General features: G+C 44.9%; 1 protein-coding gene across 1 annotated transcript in view; it reads left to right on the top strand.

Moving 5' to 3' along the window:
• TOP1MT (DNA topoisomerase I mitochondrial) overlaps positions 1-21601 on the top strand; it is a 711804-nt gene that overhangs the window by 104494 nt on the left and 585709 nt on the right. The window contains exon 2 of the mRNA XM_069220874.1: positions 20136-20254. Within this exon, the coding sequence (XP_069076975.1) occupies positions 20151-20254 (104 nt within the window). The 5' untranslated portion in view covers positions 20136-20150. The remainder of the gene's footprint in view (positions 1-20135; positions 20255-21601) is intronic.

Here is a 21601-nt window from a genome sequence, read left to right as displayed (position 1 = left end):
AAGTATCACGCCAATGGCCATCTTGTTTACAGTAGGCACATTGGTTGATATTCATTCGGCGGTCTTGGGGTGGTGCAGATGCACCTCGCCTTCGACCTCTTCCCCGTCCCCTTGGTGGGTCACCCCTTGGCTGAGGGGTTGTGTCCCGCTCGGGATATGCCTGCTGTAATAGTACCTTTTTCTTCCATTCTTTTACTGACTTCTCATTCTTTTCTAATTCTTCGTTATACCTGCTCTCATAATATTGTGCCATCTGTAAAATCTCTGCCTGTCCCTTCGTCATCCACAAACTCTGTTGCTTTTAATTTTTGTGATATTTCAGGTAGAAGGCCATTAACAAAGCGTTCCACAAATAGCGTGACACCTGTTACGGTGGCCAGGTCTTGACCGCTAAAATCTATGAACGCTTGTTCAATTCTAGTAAAATAATCTGGGACATCTTCACCTGTTTTCTGTTTATAAGTGGCAATTTTTCCCCAGTCCACAGTTTGAAGGGGAATAACAGTTTCTAATTTAGTCAATATTCGGTTAGGTAAATTTAAAACATCCTGATGAGGTAAGGCTCCTGGTGCCCTGCGTGCTTCATGTTCTTCTAAAAAAAAAAACATGTCGCTCCCAAAGTAGGCGCATCTTCTACTCTTCGAATTTTATGCCAGACTTCAGGGCCCAATAAGACCCCAAAAAATAATCAATGTCTTTGAGAGTCATGGTGGTGGTGGAAATTGCAATTCTAAGGTCACAATAGAACTCAGCTGGATTCTTTCCAGGATCTGGCAAATCCTTTTTTATAGCCATCACCTCTTCCCTTTTCCAGGGGACATGGACAAACTGAGCCATAGATACCGGAGGCGGTTGGTTGGCGGCAGCTGCACCTGCGAGTACAGCAGCAGTTGGAGGACCAGGATGTACTTCCCTCATTGGGAATCCCTTTTCATATATTTTTAGGACTTGTTCTCTAGCTAAAATGCAAATGCGTACTCCCTCTATTAGGTCCTCACCCTCAAGTCTACAGGCTTCGCTATCACGCCAAAGTTGGTATAATTCTTTTTGATAAGCGACGGGGGTCCCTATTACCACAGCACCAATCTGCTTCCAATTTTTCAATCATTTACTTAATTGCTAATTGCTGTTCAAAATGTGGTATATCTTGTACTGTGTGCATAATATTGGTATGAGTGTAAATAGGATTTGCCATCCAAGTCCTTGACTGATTTTTTTTATAACCCCTTTTTCATCCTCACCAATAGTGGAGCATGTACTAGGGGCTGAAATCGGCTTCATAGGTGTGCTCCACATGGGCGATAGTGTATGAATGGTTGTATCTTGTCGGCGTTGTCTATTTGGGGTATTAGAGGCAGAGGACCTTATTGGTAAACTTGCAGTGGTAATGGTGGAGCAGAGGGAGGAGAAATTTGGACTTGGACTGGGGTCTGTGAGTGCTGTGGCACGTGCTGATGTGGTGGTGCACCTGGATTTCCCAAATTTTGCCCTTGCCCTTGCCCTTGCTGCTGTGCCCCCATGATAGGTTGGGCTACTGCAGGGGGGGTGTAAGGTGGAGGTGCAGTGGGGCTATTATCTAACATCTGTAGCAATACCTCATCTTCCTCTAATGCACGTTTGGATTCTGCCTGCTTTGATACATAACTTCCCTCCACCTGGGCTCTATGGACTCTATCTTCAGACTCAATTCTTTTCTGGGTTTGGGAATGGTGGTATTGTGCTGCTTTTTGCATTATGGTTTTCCTTTGTTCTTTCTCTACCAGTTTATCTATCTTAATTTTTCTTTTGGTGGCCTCAGTTTCCCATTTTCTGTATACCTCAAACATGTGTTGTCTAGCCTTTTTATGAAACAAACATTCCTGTAGGTAGGTTATTTTCTTTAAATCAAAAGAAACATCCTCCGGCCACTGGAGGTCAGGACAATGTCTAGTATATCTGCGCCATATACTGTTATACAAATTATTCTCTAAACCATAATCCTTTAACATGTCCCACCCTGGTGTTCCCTCTTTTGGGATCGGTTGTTTTTTATCTAAACGTGGAACATGATTTCGGCGAAAACAACGACATAGTCCTTGCCAGCATTTTTTTCCCCCCCTTATCTAGCCTTTTTAAATTTCAAAGTGTAACATGCAACAAATAACTTTTTTTTTTTTTTTAACCCCTTTTATCAAATGTTTACCAACTTACAAATTGGTCCAGGCCTGGACAAAATATTAAAAATTAACAAAACACGTGTAATACAAGTTGTCAAATGGTACCTTGTACAAATGCAAATTTACCAAGAACTAATCATTCCCAAAATTGATAAGTTATCCAAAAACAATTATTTTCTCAAATGCAAGTTAAAGCAGACAAATAACCAGCGAGGAACCGTCTTACCTGGCTATCTGCTTTTCCTGGATTTCTCTCCGGCCGCCTGTGTCAGACTAATCAGTCAAGTTAAAAACCGATGTTCAGGGTCTTCGCTGGGACGTCGTAAAAAGCAGGGAGAGGCCTGCCCGGTGGATAAGATGCAGCTGCTTTGAAACTAAGTCTTTGTGCAGGGGCCCCTGGAATCTACACCTCCGGAATGGCGTCCCCCCAATGGCAGCACGTCTCGTGACAGCGCTACTGAAGACATCCACTGGAAGGTCCCTGTTCGGGCGCCAAATTGTAAAGCACGTTTTTAAAGATACTTACAAATGCATTTACAAAAGAGTTTTGACACGGAGAGCCGGAGTGAAAAATCAATGACCAAAGGTCTATTTATTTTTGCTGCAGCAAAAAAGGACAGATTTACAACTGGCATCCCTGGCCCGAAGTAAAGTGTGCTAGCATGGAGCGTTTAACAGTGATATTTATACTCGTACATCAAAGGCTACATAAAGTATGTAAATAATGATATACGTCATACAGATATTTTAAGGAAGTAATCAGTTTCCACACACCGGTTCCATTCCCTGCTTTGTCCTCGACTCCCTTCTGCAGCTGCCTGACTTTCCACATTCTTGAGACCCTTCAAAGGATTGCGTGGTTCAAAGGTATAGATATAATTCTTTCCCTCCCCAAAATACAACAGCCGAGGTCGGTTAGTTATTTTTACCACATGATTTTAATGAGTAACGTGCCCCAGCTAGGGAAAGAAACCAGCTGCAAGCCCGTGGTGTGGAGCCAGGCTTATTTTACTTAAACAAATATACATAAGATAACATATGTGATAGGCAGTGCGTTCAGAGAGAGAGAACTCAAACTACACGTGTTAAAGGAAAAGGAGCAATACAGAATGGATTCTTACACATTACTAATCTAATGTCGCATTTGTCCCGTTGGAATTGTGTGTGTTCCTTCTAGACATTGGGAAGAGTGTAAAGCAAGTCGGCTCTACTGGGAAAGGTGATATACAACTGTATCAAAAGTCCAAGAGGCAACATTAGTGCAAATAAGTGGAATTATATTCTATTAGCGTGCCTCAATACTTGCTGTTGATATTTCTATTATATTCTGAAATAATCATTCTAATTGTCAAAGTAGACAAAATGGTGTTGATACATAAGTGCATGAACAGTGAGTATGGTGAGTAAAAAAGGCAATAATAGGGTCAAGATACCCAGGATGAATATTTGATGAGAATATAGAGCAGCGCTCCTATGTTTGCTTTAAAGAAATACAAATAGATTCAGTCAGATGGGATAAAAATTATAGACCTTTTTACCCTTATGGCTTATAAGCCACAAATCTCATCAGGACATGTAGTAAAGACAAGCACACTTTCAGGTAAGGGAGTGCGTCTTGATCATAACTAAAATTTGCCATGCAGTACATGGTGTACTTGTACATGGTGTATAGAGGCCAGCTGAAAAGAGAATCCAAGTGATCGCAGAAATAGTTAAACTCCGTGTTATCTGTTGTCTTTTATTTAGTTATTTTGTATAGGTGTTCTAAAATGGATATTGGATCACCTCTGGCATCCAAATGTTGAACAATGAAAAAGAAAAAAACATAGAAAGCAAAGATGATGACAGAATTTGTAGGCTGTTCCGGTCACTATTGATAGCATACTGAAAAAGCCCTAACTAAATAAACCAGATGCTTATGACCGCATGTTTACTCTCTTTAAGAAGTATTTCCTACCTTGAAGTGGCTTGGCTTTTAGTAGAAATAGCAGCTCCTCAAACACTAGGCTACAGGACAAAATAATGCATATTTTCAGATGGAGGGCCACTTCCCCTTGATTGATAAAGTATCATCTATATACCAAATGCTTCTACCAATATATTGACTACATGCAAACATATCTGGGACACATACCTTGACATTTATACCACATGGGTATGATCTATACATGTCATAAGGGCACACTGGGAACACATTTTTGTAACATGCAAATGTTGTAAGCCCAGAGAAGGGAAATTTTGGTGGCTGTCTCTCACTGAGATCAAATGGTCCTACTTTTGCTCTCAACTACAACTCTGCGTATAGTCTACAGTTGTGCAGTATTGGGTCGGTGGTAGCAATGAAGAATTTAGCAGAGTAGCCAAAATTGAATCGTCTATAATCAAGCCAGACAAGTTCATGGATTGAACCACAGTACTGTAGTTTGTAGATGAAAGAAGATGGGTTAGCTTGGGAGGCCAACCCTACTGATAGCTTGCTAACTTATTGCTAGATGTATTACCCATCTGGAAGGAATAGCCACCTTGCTGGCCGGGGTCTGATAATAGAACATATATATTCACGCCTATCAAGCGCAACATATTTCATTTACAACTTGAAAGTTTCCTGCACGAAAGTCCGTAAAATCCCCTAATAGAATTTTACTAATTATATTGACAACCTCTTTTTTCCTCTCCTACTTCACCCATACATATCTGATGGAGACTTCTAGTTGCAGATTCCTTACCTTAGAATTTCCCCCAGGCATCAGACTGGATCTGGAGATTTTTCTTCGAGCAATACCCTTGCGCGTCGGTAGGTGGAGTTGGTATACTCCTCGGGCGTCGTTGCCGTTGTAGTCGCCGCGATGACATCGGGAGTAGTACATAGGTGCCGCCTTCACGCAGTGAAGTCAGTTCTTTTCTTCCCGTGCCACGTGCTGAACCGGAGAGAGCTACCCTGGTCTTTTTGACCGACTTCGACCGTTTTGTCGACTTTTCAAGCAAGATATTTGGTGCGTCAAGGATGTCTCCGAAGACCGGTTTAAAGCCGTGCGAGGACTGTCACCGCATGATGTTGGTGACGGATCCGCATCGGATTTTTGGTTTGTGGAGTCTTGAGCGCTTCAGTCCTCTGAGCCTGCGTCGGGGAAGGATTGGAGGGGTCCCTGGACCCTTATGAATACCAGGATGACCCACCTTTGGATGGGGCACAGGAATTGGGTGACGCCAGTGATCTGGATACTTCTCCAGATGCTGGCATGCTGTCTCCTCCTACCGTGGCTACGGCAGAGGGAGCAACTTATGGTATGGTGATCAGTAGGGCAGCTAAGGTCCTTGGCCTTGAGCTTCCTACTGTGGAGGTCAGATCCAATCTCCTGATGGAGGTGCTTCAGCCAGGGGGTTCCATATCCGAACCCCTTTTGCGGTTCAATGAAGCCCTCACAGATGTCCTTTTGGGTACTCGGTGTCCAAACCCAACACGGGTGCCTGTGAATAGGACTATCCCTCTCCGAAGGACCATACATTTCTGTGCCAACACCCCTTCGCCTGAGAGTCTTGTCATCCAGGCTTCCTCTTCTTCGGGCGCATTCCCTTCCGCACACCTGGATAGGGAATCCAAAAGGCTGGAACAATTTGGTAATAAGATGTTTTCTTCCTCCAGTCTTGCGCTGCGGTCTGTGAACACTGCATGCCTTTTGGGCTGCTATACCCACTCTTTGTGGGATATGGTTGGTCAAGTCCAGCCGCAAATACCGGAGGAGGCCTGTGCTATTGTCTCCCAAGCTGTCAACGATGGGAGAGATGTGGCGAAGTTCACAATCCGTTGTGGGCTGGAGACGACCGACTCTCTGGGCAGATTGGTTGCTACGACGGTGGCCTTGAGACGCCACGCCTGGTTGCATATTTCTGTTTTTTCTGGGGATGTCCAACAGTCCCTCGTGGACATGCCCCTTGATGGCTCTCGTCTCTCTGGAGACCAAGCGGACTAGACCTTGGAGAGATTCAAGGATTCCCGGGCTACGGCTCGGTCCCTTGGTCTTTCCTCTGCCCCTCACCCCCCGTAGTCCGCTTTTCACCCCTTTTGTGGCCACAAAGGGGATCCCTGTTGAGTCCTCCGCCCTGCCACCATGCCACCCATGCTGTCCAGCCGCTGCGTGGCCAGGACGTGGAATCCCACGTGGGCTTGGGACAGGGAACCAGAGGTCTGCCCAGTCCACCTCTGCCCCCACTGCAGCCCCCAAACCGTCCTAGTCCGTCCCCTCACTCCCATCCAGTTGGCAGCAGGATTCGCCATCACCTGCTCCACTGGGAATCCATCACTACGGACAGGTGGGTTTTGCAGATCGTTCGAAAGGGCTACTCCCTCCTTTTCGAATCTGCTCCACCAGCCATGTCTCCATCCCTCAGCGACCTCCCAGAGGATCATTTGGCAATTCTCCGCCAGGAATTTGCAGCTCTCTTGGCCAAGGGAACAAGAAGAGTAGGTCCCTGTCCCGAAGTAGGTTGTGGTTGTTATTCCTGCTACTTTCTGGTGACGAAAAAGGACAAGGGCTGACGTCCTATCCTAGACCTTTGGGACCTAAACTACTTCCTCAAGAAGAAGAAACTCAAAATACTCACCCTAGCTCTATTTCTGTCTGCCTTGGACCCAGGAGACTGGATGGTAGATTTGGACTTGCAGGACGCTAATTGCCACACCCCCTATCCTGCCTGCCCACAGACGTTACCTACGATTCGTGGTAGGTCACGAGCACTTTCAGTTTACTGTGCTCCCCTTCCGCCTTACCAGCACCCCTTGGGTGTTCACGAAAGTGATGGTGGTGGTTGCAGCTCATCTGCGCAGGTTAGGGGTATCAGTCTTCCCCTACCTAGACGACTGGCTGTTGAAGGTGGACTCTCCCCAGAAAGTCGTCTCCCACCTTCAGACTACGGCGAACCTCCTGCACACGCTGGGGTTCACTATAAACATGCCGAAGTCACACCTGACTCCCTCTCAGATGCTCCCCTTCATCAGAGCTGTTCTGGACACAGTGCAGTTTCGGGCTTATCCTGCCGAAAAGCGAGTCAGGATATTCAGGCTATGATTCTGATCTTTCAGCCTCTGTCTTGGGTTTTGGTGAGACTGACTCTGAGGCTGCTGGGCCTCATGGCCTCCTGCATCCTGCTAGTGACACATGCCAGATGGCATATGTGGGCTCTGCAGTGGGACTAGAAGTTCCAGTGGGCGCAGCATCGGGATAATCTTTTCAACATAGTCCAGATCTCAGAGGGGACTGCGAAAGACCGGCAGTGGTGGCTTTCGAATCGGCATTGGGTCCACAGCAGATCCCTCTCCCTTCCCCAACCAGATCTATCTATAGTGACAGATGCGTCACTTCTGGGAATCTGCAACTAGAATATGTCTCTACTAGATCATTTGTTACCGAAGGTAATTAACTTGTGCTCCGAAGTCCGTTTGTGCAGGGAGGATTGAGGATATTTGTGACTAACTGCAGAGACTTTTCAGATATAGTTAGGATACATTGTGCGATCAATGAAAGTAATCACTTCCTGCTTTCCCTGATGCTCAGTGCCATGTTGAAGACTGCAGGTGTTCCTTTGTATCCTAAATGCAATCAGCATGACAGCAGTTTAGGCATGTTCCTCTTGAATGTATGATGTTGAACGCAGATAGCTTTTCTACTCATGCCTTTACATATATCAGTATATGTAAGAGATATGTAGTTAGAGCTGGCATCCTTTATGTGGTCTTCCCCCCAAACCTTTTGCCTTCACCCCTCCTGATTTCTGAATTTGTTTTTGTTGACATTAAGAGTTTGTGCACTTTACCACTGCTAACCAGTGCGAAAGTGCTTGTGCTCATTCCCTTAAACATTGCAAAATTGTCCTACATCTGATTGGCACATTTAATTTACTGGCAGTATCACATTACTAGACACTTAAGTGTACCCAGTGCCTACATTTAAATGCTACTAGTGGGCCCGCAACATTAATTGTGCACCCACTAAAGTCGTACTTTTAAATATGTTTGAGGCCTGCTATTTCAGGCTGTAGTCCATTTTAAATTTCCAATTTGAACTTGCCCAATAAAGTTTTGCCAGGCCTAAACCTTCCTTTTTAATACATAAGTCACCCTTAAGGTAGGCACTAAAGACCCATAAGGCAGGGCACATTTTAATTAAAATGTAGGACATGTGGCTTTGTTGTACATGAAAATGCTGCTTTTCGAAAGCTGGCATTTTCTTGTCCTAACCATTTGGAAGCTGGCTGTGAATGGCTCAGCTGTTGAGGTTTGTGCATTCCTCCGAGACAGTGAGACAGAGGGGACTGGGTGTAGGCAGGATAGCTGGGGGTGGAACTGTTCCTTTCCCCACTTACATTTCAAAGGACTTGCCTTCAGTACAGACAAAGGAACCCGATTCCAGGCTTATAATCACTCAAGATGTATTGGAGACTTGGCAGGGGAACAGAAGAACATACGAGAGCCAGGTGAGGGTTATAAATATTGGACCCTTAGAAAATCCCTTCAGTACACTCTTGGACCTGTGGAAGACTTCGGGAGGACTGCCTTGACCAACAGAGGACTGCCCTATTGCTTGAAGGAGAACTGGACCATCTCCTTGAACCCACGTCCACCAGAATTGACTCAAAGGGCTTATAGGCTGGCCTCCAGTGTTAGATACAGGGAAATAACAAGCTACAGAGACCTTGAACCTTTCATCTGGGCTCTGCATAAAAGTTCTAACTTCTCAAGTGATGCCCCCCCCTAGACCTGAACCCTTTGGAGTGGTGTTAGAGATGCTGCTCCTACCTAAAACTTGGACTTTTAAAACTTTTCACCAGATAATTCCCTGAGAATTGACAGAAAACAGAGGCTATTCGTTTGCCGATCCGCCCAAGGTGAATCGCTGGTCCCTGACTTTGCGGTAGCTCCTGCTATGTTCCCACCTGCAGCAGCAAATACTGTTCAGCTGGACTTTTCAATATCCAGCCTTGTGGAGCCCTCATTGTTTACACCCTGAAGCTTTGCCCTGCTGGAGATTTTTCAAACTAGTGACAGTGTGAAGGTAAAAATCTTCACCGCAGCTCTGTCCAGCGGTTCCACAATGATGCCTGCCCCGCAGGCAGTCTGCTGCCTTGACCTGCTGAACTCTATGATCTCAGAAATTTCTCAGATTCATTAAAGTGGATCAAATTCATTTTGAGATCATTTTATTAATTACATTTTAATCTATTTATCTAAATTGATTTGGCAATTTTCTGTGTGTTGTGATTTCACTTTGTGTGCTACAAAAAAGCTGTGAACCTTGCTTAAGCCTGGCTTCTTTTGTGTCAAGTTCTTCCAGAGTGTTAAGCACAGGTTAATTTAATGAGTTCTGTGGTTCACCCTGACCAGGATTGTGGTTGTTGCTTTAGTAGGGTTTCCACCCTCCTCAACCAAGCACCCAATTTCTTACATTGGTGGCAGGGGTGAGTTCCAGTACTTGTATTTTACATTGCTGCTCTGTGATGTTGTGTAACATTATGTCATTTTAGGGATTTTAAAGTTTCTTTTCTTTTTTTTTCTTTTTTTTCTTTTCTAAATTCTCCCTTTTTTTGATTTGGCTATTTTTTTCTGTTTTCCAAAATCAAATTTTGACTCTCATCCCTTTTGCTACAAATGACTTGGATCTGTGCAACATTTCTGGCCTAAGTAAGGTGGCACTGTAGAGGCTCTGCAAGGAGAGGTTGCTTAATGTGAGGAGGAATGCCATCAAAATGATTCTCCAAATAATCCTCAGAGCCTCTCAGGAGGTTGGAAACAAGCAGACCACACCAGAGGAGTCCATCCCTTATGATGAGGTGGAATTAAAGGAGGGAGAGGAGGAGGAAAAGGGTCAGGCCACAGGGCCTAAGCCACAGCTGAAGGAGGAGGAGGCAGCCCACTTACTCACAGGAATGAGATCCCCTGTCAGGGCAGGGAACAGTGTCCTCCCAGAACCTGTCCCCGGAGTAACTGAAGGACAGGAAAGCTGAGAGGGAGCTCAATTAGAGGAGATTGGACCTGGAGGAGAAACAAACTATGAGGACTGACCTTTCAGGAGCAGCAACTTCTGTTGGTTCATGAGAAAGTTCTGATGGAGCTGGACTTGAAAGCCACAGGGTCCAGCAAAAATGGTGGTATTGATACCCTAGTGCCCAGTGTAGTCAGGAGGAGCGCCCATATATCTGATGCCTAACTTTGTTTTTGGGGATGACATAGAGTAGTGGTTTGAGGCTTAGGAGGTTGCCCTAGAGATGCACAGGGTCCCTGAAGAAGATTGGGGAGCTAGTCACTGGAGGTACATTCCCAATGAAGGGAGGGATGCATTACTGGCCCTAGGGAAAGGGGTACAGAATGAGGTATCTCCTCATGAAGGGCACCCATGTCTGAACAGATAGCCTCACCACTGAGAAGTAAAGGCAGAAGTTGAGGGATGGCTAGAAACGTCACCACCCGTTCTGGCTGAATTATGTGGATTTGGTTTTCAAGGCACTGGATGGTTGGATGAAGGCTATTGATGTGAGTAATTACAAAGGGCTGCACAACATGATTCCCAGCGAGCACATGTTCAGTAATTGTTTTGCAGAGCTACATCAACACCTAGTGGATAGTGAGCTCACTGACCTCCATGGAGCTTGCTAAGGAGGCAAACCTCGTGCTCCGCAACAAGGTCTATAAGAAGGTATTTGGGGAGTATCACCAGTAGGGTGGGCATGGTCCCCAAGAGAAGAAAGAGATGGGGAGACAGGAAAGAGTTCTCTGAAGGCCCTCAAAACATTTCTCAGGGGAAATATTCCCAGTCAACCAAATGGGTTCCCTGAAAAGATGGTCTCCGAGAGGTATTGGCCTCCCAAATGCCATGTGTGCCATAGGCGTAGTCATATCAAGGGAGACGCTAAATGCCCCAAAATGGCTCAGCCCTCTCCACTGGGGGAGAGACACCCTGGATGGGTAGCATAGCGCATGGTGAGGAGGTTGCCCTAGTTAGCAATGCGGGGGTGTATTGCAGAGGTTACCCGAGTGTCCCTGGGTGACAAGTTGATGGTGCCAAAATCCACATGCCTATCTATACTTCAAAGTATAGGCAATGGGCCACCATCAGTGGGCAGCAGGTGGAGGCTCTGAGAGACAAGTAGTCGGTATGACAGAGCAGGTAAAACCTAATGTATTCTATTGGGTGGTGTGAGAAAACAGGGCTGATTGCAGAGGCCCCCTAACTTTTTGCCCCCATTTTCCGCTTTTTGCTGGTGTTTTCCGGACTCTGATGGTGTCCTGGGTACTGCTAACCAGTCCCAGGGCCTGTGCTCTGTGTAAAATGGATATGCAGATTAGGCTAATTATAATTGGCTAAGTTAACCTACCTATAAGTCCCTAGTATATGGTAGGGCATGTAGGTTTAGGGACCACATCATAGGTAGTGCACCCATAGGTGCACTGCTGAGGTGCCCAGTGTCATTTTAAAGGCAGGCCTGCCTTGCTGGCTGCTTTTAAATTAATGTTATATGCAAATTCGACTTTGGAATTAAAAGTAGTTCCAAAGTCTTAAACTACCTTATTTTTACATATAAGTCACCCCTAAGGTGTTCCCTATGTGCCCCTAGGGCTGGGTGCCATGTAACTATAAGCAGGGACTTTATAAAAATAGTTTTATAAGCCCTGGTGAGGTAAAAACAGCCATATTCGTTTTTCCCTCATAGTAGTAAATGGCCTTCATAGGCTAGAATGGGGAGACTTTATTTTAATTTTTAAAGTCTCTTTAAATGATGCATACCAAGAGTTTGGTATCAAATTAATTGTTGTAATAAATCCCACAACTTCCAGTTGTTGGATTTAATATAACTTGTTCAGGTAAAGAGTTTTAAACTTTACCTGAAAGGTTACCAATTTCAGCCCTGCATTGTTTTTGCTGCTGTGCTCTGATTGGCCAGCATGCAGCAGCTTGGCCAAGCTGCCTTGATGAGGTGTGAAGTGGCCTGGCTTCACACAAAGGAATGTGCCTGTGGGAAGGAATCTCCCCTCAGAAGATGGTGAGGCAGGAAGGGGGAGGGCTGCCAAACTGGTCTTCAAAGGCAGAGAAGGACATTTGGAGCAACCAGCAACACCCCCACATCCTGCAACCCCAGACAGTTAGGTGCCCCCTTGATTAGATTAGGAGAGAGCAGGAGAGGGGTGTGTTTATGATTTTTAGCCACACCAGTGGGTGGGCTCAGCCAGATGTAACCTCCAAAAATCAGATTCAGCCATGATGGATTTTTAGTGAATGTTGCCTCCTGGGCTTGATTTTTGCCACACTTCCCAGGAAGTGGTCATCACAGGGGGAAGGAGCCTGCACCTGATTGGAGAACCAGGACCCCCCTGCTTTTCACCCAGGAGCAAGGATAAAACTGGCAGACCTGCACCCACACCTCAGTTCCCTACCACATCCAACAAGGAAGAACAGAAGAACTGCCCTGCTGGACCCCTGGCCTGCACCTGGAACCTTCACTCAGAAGGACTGCACCAGCTGCACACTTGGGCTTCACCAGAAGAAGGACTTTGCCTGACTTCAACTGGTTCAATGAGGGACTCCCTGTTTGCTACAGGTGCAAAATTGCTAACCAGAGTCCCCTGCACCAGCTCCTGAAGAAAGCGACCAGCTGACCACTGTCCAGTGGCCAAAAAGGAGTTTGCGCCAGGTGCATTCTGGGAGTTGTAGTCCGCACCCCCCCAAGGACCATCTCAGAACTTCTGGACCCTTGGGGTGAGCTGTGGACCCCAAAAGAACCTTAAAAGGACATCTGGGAGAAGCCCCAGAAGTTTGGACAACTTTTGTAAAAAAGCTCCATAGAGGGACCGACCCGCCGCGGCAACTCTAGCCGGCTTGCCTCAACCGCGACCCGGCCTGATTTGCTGGTTCGTCCCGGTAAAGAAAATCTCCGAAAAAGAGACTAAGTCCGAAGGTAAAAAGTTGACCGGGACCTCCTAGCCAGCGTATCCGAGGAGGGCTCCATGGACGTCGGATCAAGATCCAGGTTTACCCAGGTCGAAGGATTTTCACCTCGAAAAAAACGACTAAGTCCGAAGGTAGAAATCTCCACCGAGGATTCCAGCATCGCGTATCCGGAGAAGGGCTCCAGGAGGTCGGATTGGACTGGCAGGTTCGTCCCGCTGAAGAAAATCTTCGAAAAAGAGACTAAGTGTGAAGGTAAACTTTTAACCGAGGCCTCCCGTGGCCTGTAGCCGAGCAGGGCTCCATCGCGGTCGGCCTTAAACTTTGACTTTGCCCCGGTCGAGGTGCAACCAGATGACCCGATTGGCGCTTTTTGTTTCTAGGCGCTAAAAAAAAAAAAAAATCTTTAAAAATTCATATCTCCGGTTCCCCTTATCCGATTTTATTCGTTTTGGTGTCATTTTAAAGATATAATCTATTATTATAAATTGGTTTTGGATTTTTAAACTGTTTCCTGTGGTTTATTTAAATACTGTTTTGTGTTATTTGAATGCTTTACACTCTGTCTCCTAAGTTAAGCCTTGACGCTCGTTGCCAAGCTACCAGAGGTTGAGCTGGGTTTAATTTACTGAGACCTAACTGGACCTTAGTGGAGGTTAGTGGCCTATTGCTAAGTGTAGGTACCTACCTGCCCTTACCAATAACCCATTTTCCAACAGGTGGTTAAAGCGGTCATCCATGAAAGCCACTATCCTGTGGCTCTGGTACCCATCGACATTGGGGGAAGGTCTCCAGTTCCATGATGGTAGTTGTGAGTCATACCATTTACTGTTGCCTACCCCTAAAATCATCCTTACTTATCTCTACCACTCCCCCTAAACTCTAAAGTTAACCTTAAAATCCTTTGCCTCCCAACCCTGAAATATAGAATTACTTTTACCTAGTTTTATCCCTTTATCACCTCCTAAATCCGTTTTTTTTCTTCAAATAAATAACATAAGTATGTTATTAAAAAAAAAACATGTAGTAAAGGAAAGCATGGTAAAGGCACAAGTACTTGCGTGGTACTCAATTGTGTGGTAATGGCGTTGCCACTTTGTTGTAACTGCTGTTTTATTAAATCAAAGTGAGATGTGATATGTAACCCCTTGTGCTGTGATTTAGGTCTAAGCTAGATTTCAAGTGTTCTAAATTGGGAGGATTTGGGAGTTTAGTATGGTGTGACATTGCCTTTGCTCACTTGATAGCTGGCAGTATTGTATGTGAATATTGCAAAAAAAATGTTTTCCTATGATTTTCTTACAATCCAGGGCCCTATGAGAACTAAAAGATATCTTGAAATTCAAGTTTACTTTTCATAGGGTGCTTTGATATCCATATCAGTTTATTTATTTTTATTCAATTTTATTTGAATGATCGTTGGTATATAAAGAGAAAATTGTGTGACATCTCCATCTTTGGCTCTGGGTATTGTGTGTTCTAAGATAAACTATGAAATGGTATATCTTTGCTACCGAATGAACCATGCAAATGTTATCTTCTGCTCCTTTCATAGATGTACAATATATTGTATGTATAAGAAATTGAGGCGGGTGACTACTCATCTCGAGGAATACTCATAACCCTTGTCAGAATGAACCTATAAAGTCATGAAATTACTCTGAACCTGGAGAAGAGTTCCTGATGCGTGCAAAAGGTGTCCCATGCAGGAAGCTGGATTGCAGATGGGTGTCGGTGAAGGATTTCCACCAACAAGCCTTGGCAAAGGCAAACTCTTGGTTGAAGGAAAAGAAGTGCTGCCTGGGATCAGCAAGGTCCAGCAGGACTCTACCCAGGAGGGGGGAGTCACAGGGGACCCACGCGTCGCAGAAGGCCCACAGGAGCAGAGACAGCACCCACAAGTGTCCCACAGGACAGGGACACAGAAGTTTCTGAAGCAGCCCACGCAGCACTACAGAAGTTGCTCCCACGTTGCTGGAGGACCACGCAGAGGTCCAGAAGTTGCAGGAGGGAGTGCTGGGAGCTGGACCGACAAGTTACCTGAAGTTCCTCTAGGTGAAACAACAAGCCTTGACAGCTGCAAAGGACGCAGTGCACGGGGGTACTGTCTAACGTGGTGTGGAAAGGAGTTACCACCACCAAAGTGCGACAGTTGGTAGAGAGGACTAAGGGCGACTCTCCTGACCGCCACCCATGATGCAGGACCCATGCCACTCAGGATGAGGGGCGATCCATGCAGCCGGTTGTCGATGCAGCCAGGTACCTGTAATTACAGGGGAGTGATTCCTTCACCCCAAGGGAGATTCCTTCTTTTGGTGCAGGCTGAAGAGTTGCAGTCTTCTTAGGATGCACAGCTGGGGAAATGTTGCAAAGCTGGCAGGAGTTCCGGATACATTGTTGCATAAGTGTCTTCCTCATGGTTCGGCAGCTTGTAGGTTCCTGGAGGGTCCAGTCACGGTTCCTGAGGCCAGAAGTCGAAGCAAAGGTTGCAGAGGAGTCCTGCTGGAGTCTTGCATGCCTGATCTAAGGACCCACCCCGGAGGAAGACCCTATATAGCCCAAAGAGGGGGCTTGGTCAACTAACCAGATAACTACCGATCAGAGGGTGCCTCTAACGTCACCTGCCTGGCCTGGCCACTCAGATGCTCCCAGAGTTCCCTGACAACCTTGAAATCAAGATGGCAGAACCCAGGGACCCTCTGGAGGAGCTCTAAGCACCACCCCTGGGGTGGTGATGGACAGGGTAGTGGTCAGTTCCCTTTCCGTTAGTGGGTGGGGAGGGGGTGGGGATCCAGTGTGGACTGGTTTATGCACAGAGGGCACCAAATGTGCCCTTCAAAGCAAAACCAGTGGCTTGGGGAGGCTACCCCTCCCAAGCCAGTCACACCTTTTTCCAAAGGGAGAGGGTGTTACCTCCTCTCCCAAAGGAAATATTTTGTTCTGCCTTCCTGGGCTTTATCACCTTAAGCAGCAGGAGGGCAGAAACCCGTCTGAGGGGTGGCAGCAGCTGGGCTTCCCATTAAACCCCTCTAAGACTGGTGGTAGCAATGCTGGGGGTTCTCTAAGGAGGCCCCAGAGTGCATGGAATCATACTTGCAACAGTACTGGGGTATGATTCCAACATGTTTGATACAAACATGCTCAGGTTCGGAGTTTCCATCATGTAGCTGGACATAGGTAGTGTACATATATAAAATGGCATCCCCGCACACACGAAGTCCAGTAAAATGGAGCTGGAGTTTGTGGGGGTACCGCTACTAGAGCAGGGGTGCCCTCACACACAGGTACCTGCACCCTGCCCTCTGGGATGAGAGGTCCTACCATAGGGGTGACTTACAGTGACCTCGTGCAGTGACCTGTTGTGAAACCTGGTGCATGCACCCGGTTCATGCAAACTGTAATGGCAGGCTTGCGGATCCCTTTGCATCGGCTCCCTATGGGTGGCAGAATAACTGCTGCAGGCCATAGGTATCCCCTGGAACCCCAATGTCCTGGGTACCTAGGTACCATATACTAGGGACTTATAAGGGGGCAACAGTATGCCAATTGTGGGGATAAAAAGTTACTAGCAACCTAATTTAGAGGCAAGAGCACAATCACTGGTGTCCTGGTTAGCAGGATCACAGTGAACACAGTCAAACACACTGACAAATAGGCCAAAAGTGGGGGTAACCAAGCTAGAAAGAGGCTACTTTCCTACATCGAGGTAGACTGCGCCCTGGGTTCAATTTGAGGCTGGCCTCAGTGGAGCTCAGTCGGATTCACCAACCTGGTCACAATGTTTGCCTTCTGACTTTAGTCCTTTAAGTCCCAGTCTGGTACAGGAGTACACTTCTAAGGCTCCCCAGAACCTCAAGGGAGGCACTTGGGGGCGCTCAGGGTACTGGGAAGAGGCCCAACACCAGGGTCCAATCTAGGTCAAGTTGCCACTGGTCAGCCGGTCCCTTACAGGAAAGTCCTCTTGTAGCTTGTTGTATCCCTGTAGTTTAACAGGAGACTAGCCTTATGGCCCTTGCCATGCCCTTTTCCTTAGTACAATAGTTTACAGGTCCACTCTTCTAGTCTCTGAAATCTCAGACAGCAGGCTCAGTCTACTTCTGGTCTCCGTTCTGAAGAGCTTTGAAGTGGGTGCTTGGAAATGGCACAATTATGCCTGCCACAAGCTAAATGGTGGGAGTGACTCTTGGGCATGCCCTAACAATCAGGATAACATTTTCCAGTGTCAACCCTACCCACTTTGGGCATTTTCAAGATGGTAGAATTCCTCAGCGACACTGAACTTGGGCTCTGAGGGTGGGTGGGGTGTGCTATGGTAATCTTAGTGATCTCCCACATCTAACAAAAAAATCCAGTTTGGGGCAGTCATTGTAACCATAATAAACCCAGCGACAGACATCTGGTAGAACCAAATAGGGTTTTCCAACAATTGTTTTGGCATCCTTTAGTCACCTTTTGAAGTGCACCCCAAGTTTTCTATGCAAAACCCCAGCACCTGTTGAGGAGAATTTGACACTCTGGCAGGAGTTGATGCTGTAATGTAAAAAGAGGCCCAGTGGGGTTGGAGACTGACTAGCTGGGAAAGTAAGGTAAAGGTCCTGCCCAGGTGCCAGTTAACATTTGCCTATGACAGGGAGGCTTCTTTGAAGTGTGCCCAAAGTGTTATATGTATCATCCCAGCAGACCTATCACGCGTAATTTGACATTCAAGCAAAATTTGACACTGTAATGTCAAAAAGGATGCACCACAGCCTTACCCTCCTGTTCTGTCCAGTTCAGAGAAGTACTCTTTTCCCATTTAGGTCAGACTTTTGTTTTCTTTGGGGAGGCATTTCACTCCCATTCACACCTATTCAAATGGGAATTATTGACTTACAGTAGAGAGAGAACAAATGCAAATGGCCTTCAGAGGATTTAGGCAAGGAAAAGGTAACTTTCTAAAAGTACCTTTTCCTTAATATTTATCAAATATTTAACCTCACCATGGAATTGTATTTTCAGTAACCATTAACATAGTGGTTTGATTATTTCTAGCTGATTCCTAACTGAAGTTAGCATTATTAAATGTAATAATGTAACCCAGTTTTAACCTATCAGCTTTGCTACAGTGGAAATAGCTGGTGGAGATTTTCCACTGCAAAGCAATAAGTGTAAGGCCATGGTTAACATTAAATTCCTACATGTCCTTCTTTTAAAAACCATACACCCTGCCTTATGAGCATTACGGCCTACAAAGAGGTGGCTTAAAAAGGAGTTGTTTTGACAGGTCATATTTGCAGTTTAAAACTGCAACAACCAGGCTACAAGTGGCAGGTCTGCAGTCATGTTGCACTGTTAGTGTAGCGGGTGGCACAATGCAGTCCACTAGTGGCATTTAGCGTTCAAGCCTTGGGCACACTAGGTAGGTTAAAAATGCCAATTAGGGGTTTGCCCATTTCACCTTGTTGAAATTGGGAGCACAGGCCCTTCATTACTGGTTTGCAGAGGTAAGGTGCTCAGGGTTATACAACCAGCAAAAATCCAGGGTCTATCTTGAGGTGAAAACTCCGAGATGGCCACACAGTAAGGGCAAATTTCCTAGAGTATATGTTTACAAATCTAGTCCAATTTCCTCTGTAAGATTAATGTATGGTGAATTTATTCCGTTCTTTTTTTGCTCTTTCTGTCAATTGACCCTGTGCTAAATTTCAAGCTATACCTAGATTCAGGTTTTTCTACATGTTTGCCACTAAATACATATATTTTCAAAACATTGTAAACATTTGCTTAAAGTTTCAAACAAGTGCAATAAAGGCAAAAAGAACATTCTCCTGACTTGAGGAGTTCAGAATATTGGTTTTCTTGGAATGCTAGCCTTTCATTGGTGACCATTATATACAATATATCATTATTTTGTTGGACATTTGTTTTGTGACGGTTGACTGTCATGTTGTGAGGGGGGGGGGGGAAAGGGAATTGCAGAAGGACATTTATTTGGTCCAGGTATATTTTATTAAAAAAATGTATGATGATTTGAATACTGGCATGCCTAAATGTCAAAAGGTGTCAGCACGCCAGAATGGAACCCCCTGGACATTCTAACAGTAAAGGCTTGTGTGTTGACATCAGAAAAGTGCCAAGTTAGAACTGAGCCTTTCGTTTCTACTAAAGCATGCAAATATTACAGTACAACCTTTCCACACTACATGTCCTATTATATCTGTTGCGTTTGTAATATTGCCAGGCTGATGATCCTCATTCTCTGGTAATATTGCTTGACAAGTTACACATGCAAGAGAGTACTGTACACTTTTGTTAATTGAAAAAATCTTTGCCAAGCAGCTATTGAGTTTGGCATAACCTGGCTATTTAGTAGTGCAAATAAATGTGTCTAGGTATATCAAAAGAAAAGGAGTTACACTTATTTTAAACATGAAAGTGACGTTGTGAAAGCTCCGTTAGACAAAGGGTTGAGCAAAGTTCTGCTGTATTGTGACCATAGCTGTGGGCTTAATCAAAATAATGTTTACATTCAGTGATCCAGCTTTTCTTATCCCCTCTCCCAAATCTTTTCAATTATCTAGTTTTCTTCCCATCATGTCTCTATCTTCTACCCGGCTTGATTTTATCACCTCCGTGTGCCTTCTAGTATTGACTTCTACTCCCCCCTCTTCTATGCTCACCTACTGGGTTTCCTTTCTTCCTTCTTCCGAAACTTTTATTGCTATTCACCTTATTTGTTGAATGTAATTTTAAATCATTTTTGCAAAATAATGTTTTTGTTTCTTGTAACAGATGCTTTGCATTTAGCATTTAGCCTGTTATTTTTTTTGAGTCACTCATGATTTACGGTTGAATGTGCTCCGTAAGAATGCAAAATAAATTAATAAATAAATTAAGAGTTAGAAAATGTTGAGTAGGCCTTTCGACTGTTAATTCTGTAAAAATGAGTGCAGTTTACTTGCCATTCTCAACTTCAAAACATTACGAATTTTTCGGAGAAATGATAAAACGTGTATTGTAAAGGTTTTCATGCTAAGTATTATGAAGATTTATCTTTATTTTACAGCCCTGTGGTTGAATAATGACAGAAAACGAGGCCTCCGCAGACACAACATCGTTAAGAAACTCTCAAGAAGACTGTTCCATAGAAAATTCAGCTTTTCAGTTGGATCAGTCATTTGACAGGTGATCAGATCTTATGTACGGTTACTGTACAAGTGAATGGGTTAAGCACTGTCTCTATTTTGCTGTTTGTCAAACGTTTCTGTACAGTTTGGCATTTTATTTATTATATAAATGGATGGAAGAGAAAGCATGATTCCAACTTTTATTTTTCACCCGGTGGGCACGTTTGTGAATACTGTAGTCTGCTGCCGTGTTTGGGTCACTGTTGCTCATTTTACGAATACAACAGTGTCGTGCTGGGATTGTAATAAGTGTTAGATTAGCACAGAGAGTCACTATGTTGATGCCCACAAGCCCTACTTTGAAACACTGGATGTGATGTATAGTAAAAACTAATAAAACCTTTGCAAAATAAAGATCTTGGAAGGAAAACGTTAAATGGACAAACACATATTAAAAGGAAATTATAAAATTCAAAATTAAGAAAGTTGGAATCAAAAGTAATTACCAGAAAACCAACTCCTACATAATGGCATTTGGGTGTTGTATGGGCCATGTAAATAAACAAATTGGAGTTCTCCATTCGGTTCGCAGTGGATTATTGCTGTACCACAAATGCACAAGGTTAAAATGAAGTTTCTGAAAGGTTTTACCTTCAGACATTTATGAAACTTCAAAATCTTTAGTGTTGCATGCCTGGAAACTGTAGATAATCGGTCTTCCTTTAACACGTTCCATGCTGATGACAGAACGGCTTCGTCCTCAGCCACAGTGCTTATGTCAACCAAATCCCTCTGTTGTAAACTGCAGAGGGATTTCCTTTTTGGCTCGAGCCTAGGCAGCACTCATGATCTCTTTCTTGACATGCTGTAATCTACTTATGTGGGCTTTAACCACGCCCGTCACACGCCCATCACTTTCATTCGTTCCTTAGCCTGCCTTTCAAAATTCCTTTGGTTTGTTAGGTACATTCTTTAGGCTGTTCTGCCTTCAGGCTGTTTTGTTACCGCCTTGGAGACTGGCCCTGTTAAATGGATTATTGCACCATCAGCCCTATACCTTAGTATCAGTACACTACTACTTTTCCCTCTCTGGTTCGCACTCATGGCTGTACTTCCTCTAGCATCTCGCTGTTTCTTTGCAGTGTTTGTGCCGACAAAGGCTGCAAGCTGGAGGATTTTTTTTTTTTTTTGCAGTTTTATATAGTGCGCGCTCGACCGAAAGATTGGATCGCTTTATATGAGCACCAGTTAAATTTGCAGCCCCATCCCTAAATTCTTCCCAAGTTTAGCAATTGAAACATATACAAACTGGGTCCTATTAAATTTTAAAAAACACAAGGGAAAACCTCAGTGCGGCTCTCCCAGGCACAGCAAGAGAGCAGATTCTACAATATTCACTGCACTC

Source organism: Pleurodeles waltl, chromosome 2_2, assembly GCF_031143425.1.
Source record: "Pleurodeles waltl isolate 20211129_DDA chromosome 2_2, aPleWal1.hap1.20221129, whole genome shotgun sequence".
NCBI classification, from domain to species: domain Eukaryota; kingdom Metazoa; phylum Chordata; class Amphibia; order Caudata; family Salamandridae; genus Pleurodeles; species Pleurodeles waltl.
Note: the sequence above shows the minus strand (reverse complement) of the source record. Positions and strands in the feature narration are given on the sequence as shown.